This window comes from Euprymna scolopes, chromosome 6 (assembly GCF_053919585.1).
Source record: "Euprymna scolopes isolate OS-2025 chromosome 6, ASM5391958v1, whole genome shotgun sequence".
NCBI classification, from domain to species: Eukaryota; Metazoa; Mollusca; class Cephalopoda; order Sepiida; family Sepiolidae; genus Euprymna; species Euprymna scolopes.
The window spans coordinates 92,248,745-92,263,906 of record NC_136487.1 but is presented as its reverse complement, the minus strand read 5'-3'; the positions used below and the strand labels follow the sequence as shown (position 1 = coordinate 92,263,906).

The following is a 15,162-nucleotide window of genomic DNA, read 5'->3' as shown; positions in this document are numbered from 1 at the left end:
TCAGAAGTTTAAGTAAAATTAAATTTCCTTGCCCCAAACAAAATAATAAAAAAAGGAATGAAACAAAACGACTCCTTCTGATTTAAATGCACCGCATTTATTTTTTAACAAAAACAATAAGGTGATTACGCAAAGGTCCAATTGGTGAAAGTTCTTGCGAAGTCATTATGATTAAAATGTTAGATGAAATTATGATTAAAATGTTAGGTGAAAGTCCTTCATGGAATTAATAAGTTCTGAAGGTTAAAGTCCTGTGTGAGATTAATTTAAAGTTTGTGTTTATCTGGCGAAGTTCGCCTTACTTAAAGAGTCCCATGAGGAAAGTAATTTCTTGTTATTAATTTAGAAGATGTGTGGAATGAATGCGTGTGTGTACAAGTGATTTTTGAATGTCTGTGTGGCGTGTGTATGGTGGTGTTGGCGGTATTGACAGTAACGATGTTGTGAACACGAGAGGCACGTTCTCATTGTGTCGTCAAAGCGAGCTGAGAGGAAAAAAGCTGAAATCCCTCAGTAGATGACTATTTTATACATTTTAGCCGGCTCCAGAACACAATTGCTACTGCTGATATTTTGTTTTTTAGAAAAGCGTTAAAAAGACAATCTTAATTTTCTTATTGGTTGCTTGTGTCATGTGATGGTGCTTTCAACTACGACCGCCAAAAATGTGTTCATTTTACTTTCGTTGTTTCAGAAAAGTGTGTGAGCGTATTTGAAATTGTGCTGTTGCTGACAAAACATATATTTTGCAAAATGCACGGGGAAAATTGAAATGAATAAAGGTTTGTGTATTTGCGCGCGAGCGTGGGTGTGTGTGTGTGTGTTACTGCACAAAATGCATGTTTTTTTGGGTTTTTTTCTGACGTGAAAGTACGAAATCGTGTGCTTTTTTTCTTTTTTTACTAATTTGTTTTCTTTCCTTGCTCTTCCAAATTGTCATCTGCTGCTTTGAATTTTCAGCTCACGCAAACACGCGTCACGTTGACAACCATCACGCTACATTATCATTGACTCAGCTGTATGTTACGTCAGACAGCTTAATTTTCTTGATGATGCTCGGCTTACTTTGGCTGTTGACGCCATGTTCTGAGGAAAGCTAGGTGGGCACTGAGTTACATCTGGATCACTCTCTGCATGAGTATGAATTTTTTTAAGAAAATACTACTTCGATGAATTGTGAGAAAAAAGATGCGACTATTTAAAAATGCAACGATGATTACAAATAAAGTAAAGTAAATAAAATTTACTTATGTGGAAAAAATCGGTACTCTTGCATAATTTTACCTGAATTCTCGTAAATTCCCATCAAGCTTGGATCCGGTGAAACCAGCAATCATCGGTGTCAGCTGAGTGTTGTTCAAATGTTGAAATGCTAACTCACTTTTCATTTTATTTATTTAATTTTTTTTTTTTGTTATGTTTTTAGTAATTTTTAAGATGATATTAAAGGGAGGGGGCTTTTTATTTTCTGATTAGTTACTTTTTTTTTTAATTCAATCTCGGGGAGTTTGATTAGCCAATGAAAAAGTGCTATTTAAATAGAAGCAGACAATATTCGAATTTGAAGAAAGCAACTAACCCCCCCCCCCCCAAAAAAAAAGGAGCTGACAAACAAATATATTTTCAAACTCGCCAAATTAAAAAATGACAGGCAAGGAAATAAATCTATATACGTTAGAAAAAGAAATGAAAACGCAGATGCAGACAATCTCATATTGTCAGGAGAAGAAATTGCTGTCCCAAAAAATGAAGTGCAACAATTGTAAACACAAATGTTTGCTTAAAAAAGGATTGTGTGTAAAGGATGGTTTCTCCTGGAGATATACAAATGGACAGTGCAGGCAATGGATATCCTTGTGTAGAGGATCGTTTTTGCACGATCCAAGTTGGAGATTCCAACAATAGTAAAAATCATATATTTAGTGACGTTCGAAATGGCAACCCAAAAAAATATTTCCTCTACCCCATCTCTTCCATCTTTACTTTCGACAGTTGACCGAAGTAAAAGATTCCTCAGGAAATGGCCTTTACTTAAGAAATATCCTCATCTCAAGAAAGTTCTTCCGCCGGCAATTAACAACCGAAAAAAAAAAAAAAAAAATTTTTTTTAATTTCTGTTGACCCCCCCCCCCCGCCACACCCACCCAGAAAAAAAACTTTACTGAACAAAATGTTGTACTGATCAAAGATTTAGGTCACAAAACCAAAACCACTACTACCATCCTTTTCAGCACTATATTAAACCTTCCTCTTCCCTACAGTGTAAACTGGTGCTACCAGATCAGGCTGTCTATTGGCTTCCTGAGACGAAATGCACCTACATTGATGTTCCTTTTTGTTTTTCTATTCTCTTTTGTAAAACTTAATTATGTTCTGCAAAAACAAAAACAAAAACAACAACCCCCTTCCCATCTCCTTTCCTTTTCCTTCCCTACTTCCCAACCCCGTCGCTCCCCTCCCCCTTTTTTTTGACCTGTTGGTAGGGCACTAGAATAAGCCAACTGCCCCCCTGCAGAGGGTAAAAATCCTTCAATGGGGCAACCAGTTAGCCGTGGGTTGCTACCCGTAATGCCTTAGGACGTGATCCTGGTGATTGAGCTAACCTAGACCTGAGTGCATAAAAGTCTAGGCACTGCAACACATTACTTCGGCTAGACAGTCGGTTGGAGAGGCCCGATCTGACCAATCGGCCAGTCATGCCAAGCCCTAGCACTTACACCCAAAGTATCAACTACCACAACAAAGAACGAAACTTAAAGGTATTCCCATCATTTTTTTTTTTTATTTTTCTTCCCCCACTACAAAAAATAGGCAAACCAAGTAAGTGCTAGAAAGCGGTGGCAAGGGTCAATCAATTGGAAAGACCAGAACTCAACACTCCATTTGAACAAATGTATTTTTGAGGATATATTGAACAGAAAATATAGTGCTTGAGAACTCCTTACCAAAAGAGTATATCCTCCACGTAGCCCCGACATGGTCAAGGCGAATGGGTTTCCCCCTTACTATGCCCCAATTTTGGACTCCGAGGTGGGTAGGGAGCGTGGTTGATGAAAAATAAATCCCAAAATCCATGGCTGATAAAAACAAATGCACCCCCCTCAAAACCCTTAAAAGAAACCATTCCTCTGACTGTGACCTCTCAAGCTCAGATGAAGAACAAAAATTCAAAACTAGAAAAACCGTTCCAACTATAGACAAAGGAAACTTCCCACGATTCTTGGTTATTGAATTAATCGAAAATAAAAAAATTGGAAATTTATCACCTTTTCTAATAGAAAAGACATTATCCACAAAAAGTAAACGAAAAATGATCAAAAAAACAAAAGATGGAAATCTACTAGTTGAGATAACCAATCTTAGAGATGCTCAATCTCTACTCAAAATGAAGAACTTCCATGAGTACAAGTGCAAAGTCTTTCTCCATAAAACACTAAACACTTCAAAAGAAGTAATTCGAAGTTATGAACTATCGCTAGCAACTGAAGAAGAAATAAAAACGGAATTAGAAAAACAAGGAGTAATCAACCACATCCGCATAAACATATAAAGAAACAATAAAATAATAACCACCAACACATACATATTAACGTTTAACAAACCAACAATACATAAGGAAATAAAAATTGGCTACTTAAATGTAAAAGTAGACCAATATATCCCAGCTCCATTAAGATGTTTCCATTGCCAAAAATAAGGACATCATAAAGAAGCCTGTAAAGGAATAAAAATATGTGGAAAATGCAGCAACAAAGAGCCTGACCACACCAAAGAAAAATGCATAAATGAGGTGAAATGCACTAACTGCAAAGAAGATCACCCGGCCTTCTCTAAAATATGCAAAACAGATAAAAAAGAAAGCGAAATTATAGAAGTAAAGTACAAAAAAAAAAAAACCTTTCCAGAAGCCAGAAAAATAGTTGAGACGTACATGAAAGACAACACATATGCTGAGACAACAAAAAAGACAACTAAACCATACCAACATAATGAAATACATGATCAATATTACGGAACTGATAAACAAACTGATTACATTAAATATTAAAGAATGGCCAGAATTTCAAAATAGCCTAAAAGAAAAATACTCAAATCTGGGAAACAAAATAGAAATAACAAATCCAAACAAAGAAAATAATATTCCATCCACAACAGAACCATTAAAAAAATTATCACAGAAACCAACAAAACAACCACTAGAAATTAATAAAAACATAAGCAATGATAAAACAGCAAATACAGAACGTTCCAGAAAAGAAGAAAACCAAACAATAGAAACTCAAAATAGATTATACATGGAGCACTTACGAAGAACCCTGTGCAAGTGTTCACTTCCCTATTATAATTAAATACAGTAACTCCATCCAAAACCACATACCCAGGTGGAACACAAACAAAGCCAACTGGGCCGAATTTAAAGAACTTTGTTCACTAAAACTAACAGAACATCAAATCCAAACAATAGAAGAATTCATGGAACTACTCATAACAATAGCCAAAAAATGCATACCCAAAAATTCTCCTAGAAAAAAAAAAAAAAACCATGGTTCAATCCAGAATGTAAAACGGCCATTAGACAGAGAAAGACAGCCTTGTAGAGGACTAGGATATATAAATCCTAATGCTGTTACAAAAGAAAATAATGAAACGAATGGAATAAAGGAAACAAAAATTCAATTGATGGATAAGATAAACGTGTCATTTATTTACTGTTGAAAGAATGAATGTTTTAGATATAACATGTGTTCATGTCCGCGCAGGTGTAACCATCGTTTGTTGCGGGACTGGTAGTATAGAAAGAAAAGGGAAATGTGTGTTCATCTCACGTTCGGGTCACTATCGTTTGTTCACACGTGGGAAGAGAAGTGATTAATGTAGTGTAAAATGGGAATGATAGTCCAGCGTGTAGACAAAGAAAAGGATAGGGGGTTGACATCAGTTAAACTGCGCGCCATGTTAACAGTCAGCTACGCAAAGGTATTCTCAGTGATAAGTTGTATATATATAGAGAGAAAGAGTGAGAATGTCAATTCAGTTCATAGAGAGAGAAAGCGTATAAAGTGTACGTACGGTCTGTTAGCTTTTTGTCCCACATAGTAGCAAGTGGCGTGAGGCACGCGCATGCGCGCGCCTGCCGAAACAGCGGCGGCTGGTGCGCTGACCACTCACCTCAGGAGCTAGTCCGAAAAAGGAAGATGCTGCTTATTGCTCTTGCTTTTATAATTGTTTCCGGTGGTCTTTTGCACATGTGTGGATTTCCTTTGAAAGGGGAAGTGACATTGTCCATGTGTGCGTTCGTGTGCGTACATGTGAGTACATGTGTGTAGGTTAGCGTGTGTGTGTGTGTGTATACACGTGAATGTGAGTGTATATACGCGAACGTGAATATATGTACGTGTGTGGACGTGCACGCGTATGTTTGTGTGTGCGTATGTATATGACAAGTAATATAGCTTGAGATGTGAACGCGTGTTTTTGTGTGAGACTAGAAAAGGCTCGCGCAGCCTTAAGAAAATTTAAAAAACAACCCACAATGAACAACTTAATAGAATACTAACACCAAAGAGCTAAAACTCGAAAAACAATTAAAGAATCCAAAAGATTCTGCTGGCAACAATTTGTCAACAAAATCAACATCACCACTAAACCCAAACCGTCTGGGAAATAATTAGGAAAATAACTGGAAAATATAATCCGAATCCAATCAAACACCTTCTCACAAATAAACAGAAAATAACTGATAAAAAAGATATTGCTAACACACTAGCTAAAACCTTTGCCGAAAATTCATCATCAAAACACTACAATAGACAATTTCAAATACTTAAGAAACATGTCTTAAGAAAACTGTCTGTTTAGATGTATGCATGTATGTATCCCAAAAACTTTCGACAGGGGTGACGGATTTTCATGAGATCAGTATCGTTTTGAAGCTCGACCCTTTGGGTGACAAATATCAAAAATTTAACTAAAAATATTAATTCCTTCACCCTAAACTTGGAACTTTTCTACAGGGAGGGGGGTCGCTTTTTTCACCGATATTTTCGAAAGTCATCCCCTCTTTTTGATTGACTAGCCTTAATTTAAACATTCGTCACTTCCGGTTTGGTGATGGGTGCAACAGTAAAGACGTCATGTTTTTTTTCACATTCTTTTCCTCCATCGCGGTGCGGGTTCGAGCCTACCTACTACCACTTTCTTCTTATTCCTAACACACTCCTCCAAACAACCTAGACTAGTTTGTTTATAAATTATTTCATTTTGTGTCTCTTTTGGATTGCTTTTCTTGGGCATCTGATTTCTTTGAGTGGATTCTGAAAAAAAGATCCATCTTTACCATTTTTTTAAATTTTCTGAACTTGTTTGCTTATATGTCACCAGTTTGTAACATAAAATTGGAGGCTCATCTGGGATATATTTTCTCTCTCTCTATTTTTCCTTACTAATTAGAGATCATGCAACTTCACAGTATACAGATACTGTGATCTCTAATGATAGAATAATAGATTAAAATGTAGATAACCATAGATAGCCTTTTAATAACACCTATATGTAGAAAGGTTTTGTAAGCTAAAAAAAGACAATATTGTTGAGATAGATAACAGATTAAAATTACAAGGCATAAAGAAATCTATGAAACAGGTACAGTTAGTTAGAATAATTGCTGAACATGGTAGACAATCACATCTTTCACTAAATCTTTGACTAAACACTACATTTGTTGGTATATGCACTAGCACTTTGACAAAACCAGTTTGAGTTTGAGGAAACAAAACTTGAAACCAAAGCTCAAGTCGAAAGAAAAAGTCTATTAAGTCGATATTGAAAAGGCTAGAATTGAGTAAGAGACTCGACTTTGCAAGTTAAATGAATAGCAGGAACTTCAAGAAACGAGAAATGGGTTCGACTTATCGAAACATGCCAGACTCTTACCACAATTTAATGAGGCTGACATGGACAAACATTTCCAACACTGCAAATCTAAGATAACCTACCATGACCTGGTTAATATTATTGTGAATCACATTAAAAGGCAAAACTCAAAAAACTAGTTTTTTCTATCTATGACTGACTGCGCTGAATACAATCTTGTCAAATCTACTATCTGTATCAGCAAAAATTAAGAATTTACAGAAAGTATATTCAGTTACTTAAGCAGAAAAACATATTTTGACAGCTAAAGTCTCACCAAAAATGTTTTGGGAGATCAGGACAGGCTTAGAAAAATGATTCTCATAGAGGATTTTAAGGATGTATCTCAGACGATCTAAAAATCTAGGTATACCTGATGGCTATCCTTGCTAACAAATATGCATAGGTCTGGTAGACCGAGTTGTGGTAACTTATTTGATTTCAAAAGCGGTCTGGATCTGGTTTAAACTCAAGATGAATTCAAACAGGTAGTTCAGGTCAATCATCTTATTCAAAAGGCGTCAACATTCAATGTTTTAGCTCTCAGCACTCAGCAGACATAGGTGGAAAATGCTAAGTAGAAAACATTTGTGTTGCATTGTTAAACGAGGTGCAATAATGCTTCCAAGTGCACAAAGTAAATCAAGGAACTGATTTTACAAATATGAAATTAAACGGTGTGAAACCATGTCATTCGTATCTGATGGTTCCATATCTTGTGTGTAATTCCACAGAGAAACGGTTAATAAAGACATTAAGAGACATTGAAGCCACTCAATTCATGATTGTGATAAATTTTATACTATGTGGATCGAATTCAATTATGAGTGAATTTGTTACATAGACTATTAGTGACATCTTTGTCGACATTTCTATGTATTGCATCCATCTTACATCAGAGTTTGTGTTCAGTCTCTTTGAGGTCAGAATAGTGCCTGGTTTTCTCATGCTGCTAGGAAATGAGTTAACAAGTGGAAGAGTGACTTCCTTCCTTAGTTTTGGAACCAGTCACCTCGAAAGATATCGAAGATATCTAGGAAGAGGATCCTAGTTTATTTTCCCCATGTAACTTTACTCAAGCACAGGCTAAGAAGAAAGTCTATAAAATGGCTTGATAAGATTACTAATCAACGAAATATAACTACTGTAGTAGCCTAAAGACGAGTTGGAGAAAGTTTCAACTGCACAGCTTATCAAAAATGAGGTGTTGATGAGGAAATAAAGATCTTCTTATACTCCAGCTTCAGAAGACTGGTTTAACTAATAATATTCCCTAAAAAGTACTGACCGGCATTAATGAGAACATTATGTATAAAATCCATTAGTTATAACACCAGCACTAACATTATGACCACCATAAATGTTCCACACTTCACCATCACAACAAATGTACATTATTCAAATCACTAGTTTTACCACTACCATGCTAGTCAAAGCAAAACATGTGTAAAAACAATAAAATCTTTCAAAACGTAAATACAAATTATTCCCAGACTCTTTGAATGCTTTGTGATAACAATACCAACTCATGTTAGCCATGCTAGAGTTCAAACTTGACCTGGTACCATTTTAATTTTACCCAAAGAATAAGTACACCATTGTAAAAAATAACACATCTTTTCTACCACCAATCCAGACCACTGTACAAAGATACATCTTCTAAATCAGGGCAACTCTTAAACACAATCATAAACTATTTATTCTACTCTAAAAGATCAAGTGTCCAAAGAACTAAAAAAAAAATAGAAAACGCAAAATAAAATTCTTGTGAAGTATAAACATTTTAATCTCTTAACACATAAATTCATCCCAATATAATGCAACGCAAGGGCAAAATTTACTTAAAAAGTATAATAAGCTGATCACCCTGAAAGTTTATCTGTTGGCACATATTTTACAAAGCCTAAATTTTATTTTAGCTTATTAAAATCCCAGAAAATAGATAAAGACATTTGTACAATAATCTTCAATACATTTTTGGTTTGTATTCAACTCTGTAAATCTCTTTCATAAATTAAGCAATTAATAAATTAGAAAAATACTGTTGATGGCATTTTTCTTTTTTCTTTTTTTTTTTTTTTTGATGATGGTATGTAACGTATGAATGTGGCCTGGTCTTAGACTAATCAACCCAATCTCATCAACAGGAAGGTGACAGTGGCTCAGTGTTTAACGATACAGATTAATAATCTGGGTGTGCTAAGTTTGATTCCAGGTCGTTTCACAGAGACATTTTCACTTAACGACGTTGGCAACCTTCACATAGTCCCTCCAGTAAGTACCCGATATCCTTTTAGAAATAATTCTTAATAGAAAAATATCAGGGAAACGAATGCCAACAAAATCATCATGGATGATGCTCAACAACAACAACAACAACAACAACAACAGCAACAACAACAACAACAACAACAACAACAACAGGTTGTACTCAGATATTAAGTCAAAGATAAAAAAAAGTAGGAATCTCAATAGCCTTTTTGTTATGAACTTTAAAATCTAATCTGTTTTTAATGTTTGAAAACTTTTACCCACGTGACAAGATATCAAATTTTTTTTTGTTTTCTTTCCCTTTCTTTTTTTTGCTTTTGACACTTTCTGCTAGAATTTTGCATGTTTCAATCAAAATAAGATCTGACAACAGTAACTTGTGAACTCTTGCCTCCGGAGGGTGGGGGGAGGGTGAGCTCCAACCAAGCTATGTTAGGATCAACATCCTCTCAGAAAAGTAAGGTGAGAGACGCACATTAAAAAAATTTCTTTTGTTTTATGAAGAAAGTCAAGCAGGCTGATCATACAAAGAAAATTATTTTGATGATTATTGGGGTTCTGAAAGATTTCTGAGTTCAACAACGTACACCTGAAAAAGGTTAGAGGTTACATTGATTGAAACATTGTGCAAATAAAACTCAAGATGAAGACAGTAATTCGAAGAATCCAAATAATACGAATTAATGGTTATTGTATGACTCCCGTTAAGAAAAGAAGAAAATGAATAGGGCTACCAACAAGCAAAACTCAACTAGAAAATTATGTAACACTATGCCTCTGCAAAAGAGAAGACAATCTAATTCTCCACGAGCAAAAATCAACTGGAAAATCCATCATCCTGAAAAAGAACATTGAATGTCGTCAGTCAGCGAATTATTATATTATATAAACTTTATTATTCTCTAATTCGTACATCATATTAATATTTATTTATTTATGGACTGTTATCCTCATCTCCATAGTTGTTGTTTCACAATGTATCAGGCAATTATTCCTCTGGCTTTCATCAGATGCATGCTACCTTCGTGGATTAAATCAGTCAGTGTGAGAATAATATCCAAGATGAGAAGAGTAGACTTACATTCAAATTGCATCCATCCAGATTCTTCCAGTTGCTTGCAAATCTCTTCAATTGTTTGCTTTGAGTTCATTTTTGGTCTTCTTCTTTTCCCATCAAGGATTAATGAAGCACTTGCTCAGCGATTCTCTCTGCGTTCAATCTTAGGGCATGTTTAGGTTGGCTCAGACATATATTTGAATATTTATTCTTCTGTTTTTTAATTGGTTACTTTTATCTTTTGTAACGTTATGATTTTATTGATCTTAAAAATCGAACAGAAATAAACTAAAAAAAAATAATTAAAAACAAAAACCAGTTCAGAAAACTTTCTTTTTCAACAAATAATAAAAAAATATCTTTAATAAAAAACAGTTTGGTTTCTTTAGTTAATTCACTTTATAAAATTGTGAAATTTGAAACAATATATTATTAAATGCATCATTCTCTGTGCGACCGTATAGTTGTTGGCACATAAATTCATCCAAATGGAATGGCAATTTGCTAATAACATTTTTATTGCTAACAGTACATTTTTTTCTCTTAATAAAGGATTTCATATTGTTATGTGTTCCACAAATCTGGATCATGTTGGTTATAACCATGATAGTTCTGATTTACTAATTCAATGCTATCTCACATTTGATGTTACACTGTCCATTTTATATCACATGACCTAAATTTTCTGAGGCCAGAAATTTGAGGCCCCTTTTGCACACTAGCACTGGAAATCATTATAAAATGAAAAAAGATTAATATCCAGAGAAAAATAAATGAGGAATACATGTCAGTGTATGGAAGTGATTAAGTAAAGACGATGGCCATGGTGAAGTGGGCAATGATGCAGACAAAGTTCTAAGTACCAAGTTAAAATCCAGTTGGTTTTCAATAATGGATGTTGACAACCTTTATGTGTAAATACTTGATTTTAGAAAAGATTGGGAAAGTGTGTGTGTGTGTGTGTGTGTGTGTGTGTGTGTGTGTGTGTGTGTGTGTGTGTGTGTGTGAATATTTCACATTTAAAATTATTCTAAAAATTAACTAAAATTGATTCCAAATGGTACCAGTCAAATGTCACACTATTTGATACAAGGGTTAAAAGCATTGATAAACAATTAGTTCTAAGTGACAAATATATATTGATATATAGTAGGAGTAATATAAGAAACATTTTGTGTTAACTCAACCAATGAAAAATGAATGTTTCTGCTGCAATTAAGATAGGAATTGAAAATGGCTGATGCATTAAAAATTACATTATTTTAAATTCTGTCGTTATTATTTTTTTTTTTCAAGAGGTTAAATAGGTTTAGCTGAATCAAAGCTTTTGTAAGTTCATCATATGAACGTTTTTTATTTTTTAATTTGTTTAACAAAGTAAAACAACGATCACATAATCTGTTGTCATTGATTTCAATTTCATCAATCTCAGCCTGCTTAAAGTTGAGTGTATGGGCAAGCGTTTTCCACTCTTTTCCAATATTTAAGGCAATCCAGCTATCATCCAAGGGTTCATACAGTTCCACTTGTGCTAAAAAAATGAAAAGTATCAATTAATATAATATAAATTTAATTTTAAGGAGAAATTTCTGGAAAATTTTTAATCAAGTTAACATTTTATTAGGTTCCAATACCACAATAATAAATATCTTGAATAACTTAATGATTTGGATGTTCATCAATGTGAACGACAATATTCATCTGTTCATCCTGGAGGGATGATGGATGACACACTGAATTGTGAAGCAAGGATTGTACAATCCCTAACTTCTCCTCTCCTGAATCGGCACTGCTTGATTTTAGTGGCAAGGAGAAATTCAGGATGACTGGAAACAATGTCGAAATAAGCGGAGAGCACATATAGCGCTTGATGTTCCCAAATAAGCATATATTTTACTACTGACTAAGTTCAATGATGCTTCAGTGATCTTACAGGAACTGGTGTGTCAGTGTCATTTAAGATAGACATATATGATACGTTCTTTGTCCTTAAAGAATGTGCTTAATTTAATGCAGAATTATGTTGCTTTGTAATCTAATCTCTTCCCTCAAATTCTTAAGAGTTTGAGGGTAATGCTAAAATACAGTTTTCAAAGGAAGCCATCACAAGTGCTTAAAGTACAGCTCCCCCCCCCCAGGTCACATGCCCATGAAACATTTTCTCAACACTTAATCCTATATAAAATATTTTGGTTGCAGAAATTCCCCTCCGGACCAAATTACCATAGGTTTGCAATTACATATGCCACATACAAATTTAATATGTCTAAACTATTATCCACCAACTCATGTAACTTTAGAATGCTGTTTCAGACACATTTGTTCATTATAATGAAATCCTACATCCTAGGAAAGCATTTACCATGAGCACCAAGACCTTCAGATGAAGTAGTTTATATTTTCCCCTCTAATACAAATGTCCCCCACCCCACTCCGACAACACCGTGAAATGATATCCACATTATACACATACCGCCCTGTCTACCTTCATAACTGTCTCATAAACTAATACACAAACTAAAATTAATAATTTCTCCCTTTTACAGCAAATCTCATTGTCTCTGAGTAAACAAATCGCTTATTTCAGAGTATGTGTCTTTATAAATAAATGAACACACTAGACATTTACAAAAATGGTCCCACACTCTACACCCTGCAATCGTTTTAATGTAAAACAAATCAATTGTTTTTTTTTCCTACACCCACAGAGAGAGAGAGAGAGAGAGAGAGAGAGAGAGAGAGAGAGAGAGAGAGAGAGAGAGAGAGAGATAACAAGTAAGAGAGAAAATCATCAAACTGGTGCTAAACTTTTGACCTCATTTCACTCACGCCTCCTGTTACGTTTTAATGGTGTTATTTTGAAGGCCAGAACGTCACGTTCATCATGTCCCACTCGACTTTCTTTTTTTCTACATCTTTTCCTCTTAGTGTTAGACGTTTGAGCCTCGCTACTGCAGGTAATTTTTTATTTTGTTTTCTTTTTTTGTGCTCAAACTGGTACTGACTGTTATTTTAATTTTTTATAGGGGTTTGCTTAATTTAAAAAAAAAAATTTTTTCTAAGGACTTGCAGTACGAATAATTAATATTATATGTTTTCTTTTTATTTTTAAATGCAAATAGGTCACAATGTAAAATATAATTGAATTTTTTTAGGTATATATATATTAAACACTTATAACTATTATTAAATGTTTTGTTTTTATTTTTTAACACAAATAGGTCACAAAGCTAAATAACTTGTTTTTGCTTATTATATAAGTTATATTTTGGGCAAATTTTTTGAAAAAGAAAAAAAAATGATTTGCAGTGATTTTATTATCTCCCTTGTCGGTGTAACATATAAAAAATCTCTTGTAAAAATTAGTCATTATTTTTGGAATCGGAAAATGGAAAGGTTATGGTATATCTATAAGTATATGATACAGATAATAATCCTGGCAGCGGTAGAAGTACTTTTTATTTAGAGGAGAATGTACAAACTACTAAGAAATTGGCAATTGTGATGCTGTTTCTCCTCGTATGTAATGTAAGATTTTATTATAATGAATAAATGTGTCTAAAACGGTGTTCTAAAATTACATAAGATGGTGGATAATAGTTTGGACATAATAAATTTGTGTGACGTAATCAACCTGAGGGAGCAATTTGCCTCTCATTGGGGAGCTCTAGACCCCCAGGGGCCTGAGGAGGACTGATAACTATGCTAAGATAGCTTTAATTGATCCCGGATAACAACAGATATACCGAGGATTTGAAATAGAGAATATAAATATATATTTTACCCTGACCTTTGGCTGTCTGAGTGATGGGTGGTGACCTTAAGGGTTCATAGGATTTTAATATTGACTTGAATTGCACACCCGCAGTCTGGGGTTTAGCATGATTTGATTGGCTGGAGAAACTTTCCACCCCAACTACATTGGGTCGATATGCTCGAAAATTAGTCAGATTACTTTTGGATTTCAAGGAGGACAGATCGTGTGGAGACCCGCCGTTCCCTGAAGACGTAACCCCTCCTCTACCTGTCTGATGCTGTCCATGAAGAAGATTTGAGACTTTAAAAAACTTACTAAGAACTGAACGATATTTGTAAAAACATTTGTACATAATTTCGTGAATTAATCCTTGTAGAGTAGAATTTCACGTGCCTTTTTTTCTTTCTGCCTGCGGCTTTGATATTCGCTTTCAGCATACAGGATTCAATGTAACAACCCTCAGAGAAGGACCAGACGATCCGAGTCGAAGTTTCCAGGGCCCTAGCATCAGAAGAGGGATTACATTTGTATGTGGCATCTGTTGGTGCAAACCTAGTGTACTTTGATCCAGAGGGGAATTTTTGCAATCATTTTATCATATAGCAGATAGATAAATAGATGAAATCAGTCTATTTATTAGTTTAGCATTGCATTTGAAAAATGGATAGACAATTTTCAATATTTGTATTCTTCAGTCTATTGTTCTCATTTTGAGGTTTATTTGCATAATGTTTCGGTTGATGTAACATCCAATCTTCTTCAGTGTATCTTGTCGGAACCATTTATTTAATCCCTGGGAGTAGCATGCCCTCGTTCCGTCATAAGTAATTAGCAATTGTATTTTTTGGTGGCTTGCACAAAGGATTGACATTTCAATCTCCAGGAACATAACTTTTTACAACTGAATTTTACCAAATACTTTATCCACTATGCTTTGGGCTCTTGTGGGCAATTCTAGTACAAATGTTAAGAGCCTTAATCCTATATATATATATATATATATCTATATATATATATATATATATATATATATATATATATATATATATATATATACATATATATATATATATATATATATATATATATATATATATATATACATACATACATACATACATACATATATATATATATACATACATATATATATACATACATACAT

At 34.3% G+C, this 15,162-nt stretch overlaps 1 protein-coding gene and 1 long non-coding RNA gene across 51 annotated transcripts in view; both read right to left on the bottom strand.

The window, feature by feature from the left end:
- LOC145277791 (uncharacterized) overlaps positions 1–32 on the bottom strand; it is a 16,848-nt gene extending 16,816 nt beyond the window's left edge. The window contains exon 1 of the long non-coding RNA XR_013868206.1: positions 1–32. This exon is cut by the window's left edge and continues 143 nt beyond it. This is a non-coding gene — a long non-coding RNA (uncharacterized LOC145277791).
- A 10,527-nt stretch (positions 33–10,559) lies between these two features.
- The window catches only part of LOC145277786 (uncharacterized), a 212,418-nt gene continuing 207,815 nt past the window's right edge, over positions 10,560–15,162 (bottom strand). For 49 of the 50 annotated variants that reach the window (XM_080129551.1, XM_080129552.1, XM_080129553.1 and 46 more), the window contains one exon: positions 10,560–11,771. In XM_080129551.1, the coding sequence (XP_079985677.1) occupies positions 11,503–11,771 (269 nt within the window). In that variant the 3' untranslated portion in view covers positions 10,560–11,502. The remainder of the gene's footprint in view (positions 11,772–15,162) is intronic. The other variant, XM_080129604.1, reaches the window with a different exon arrangement.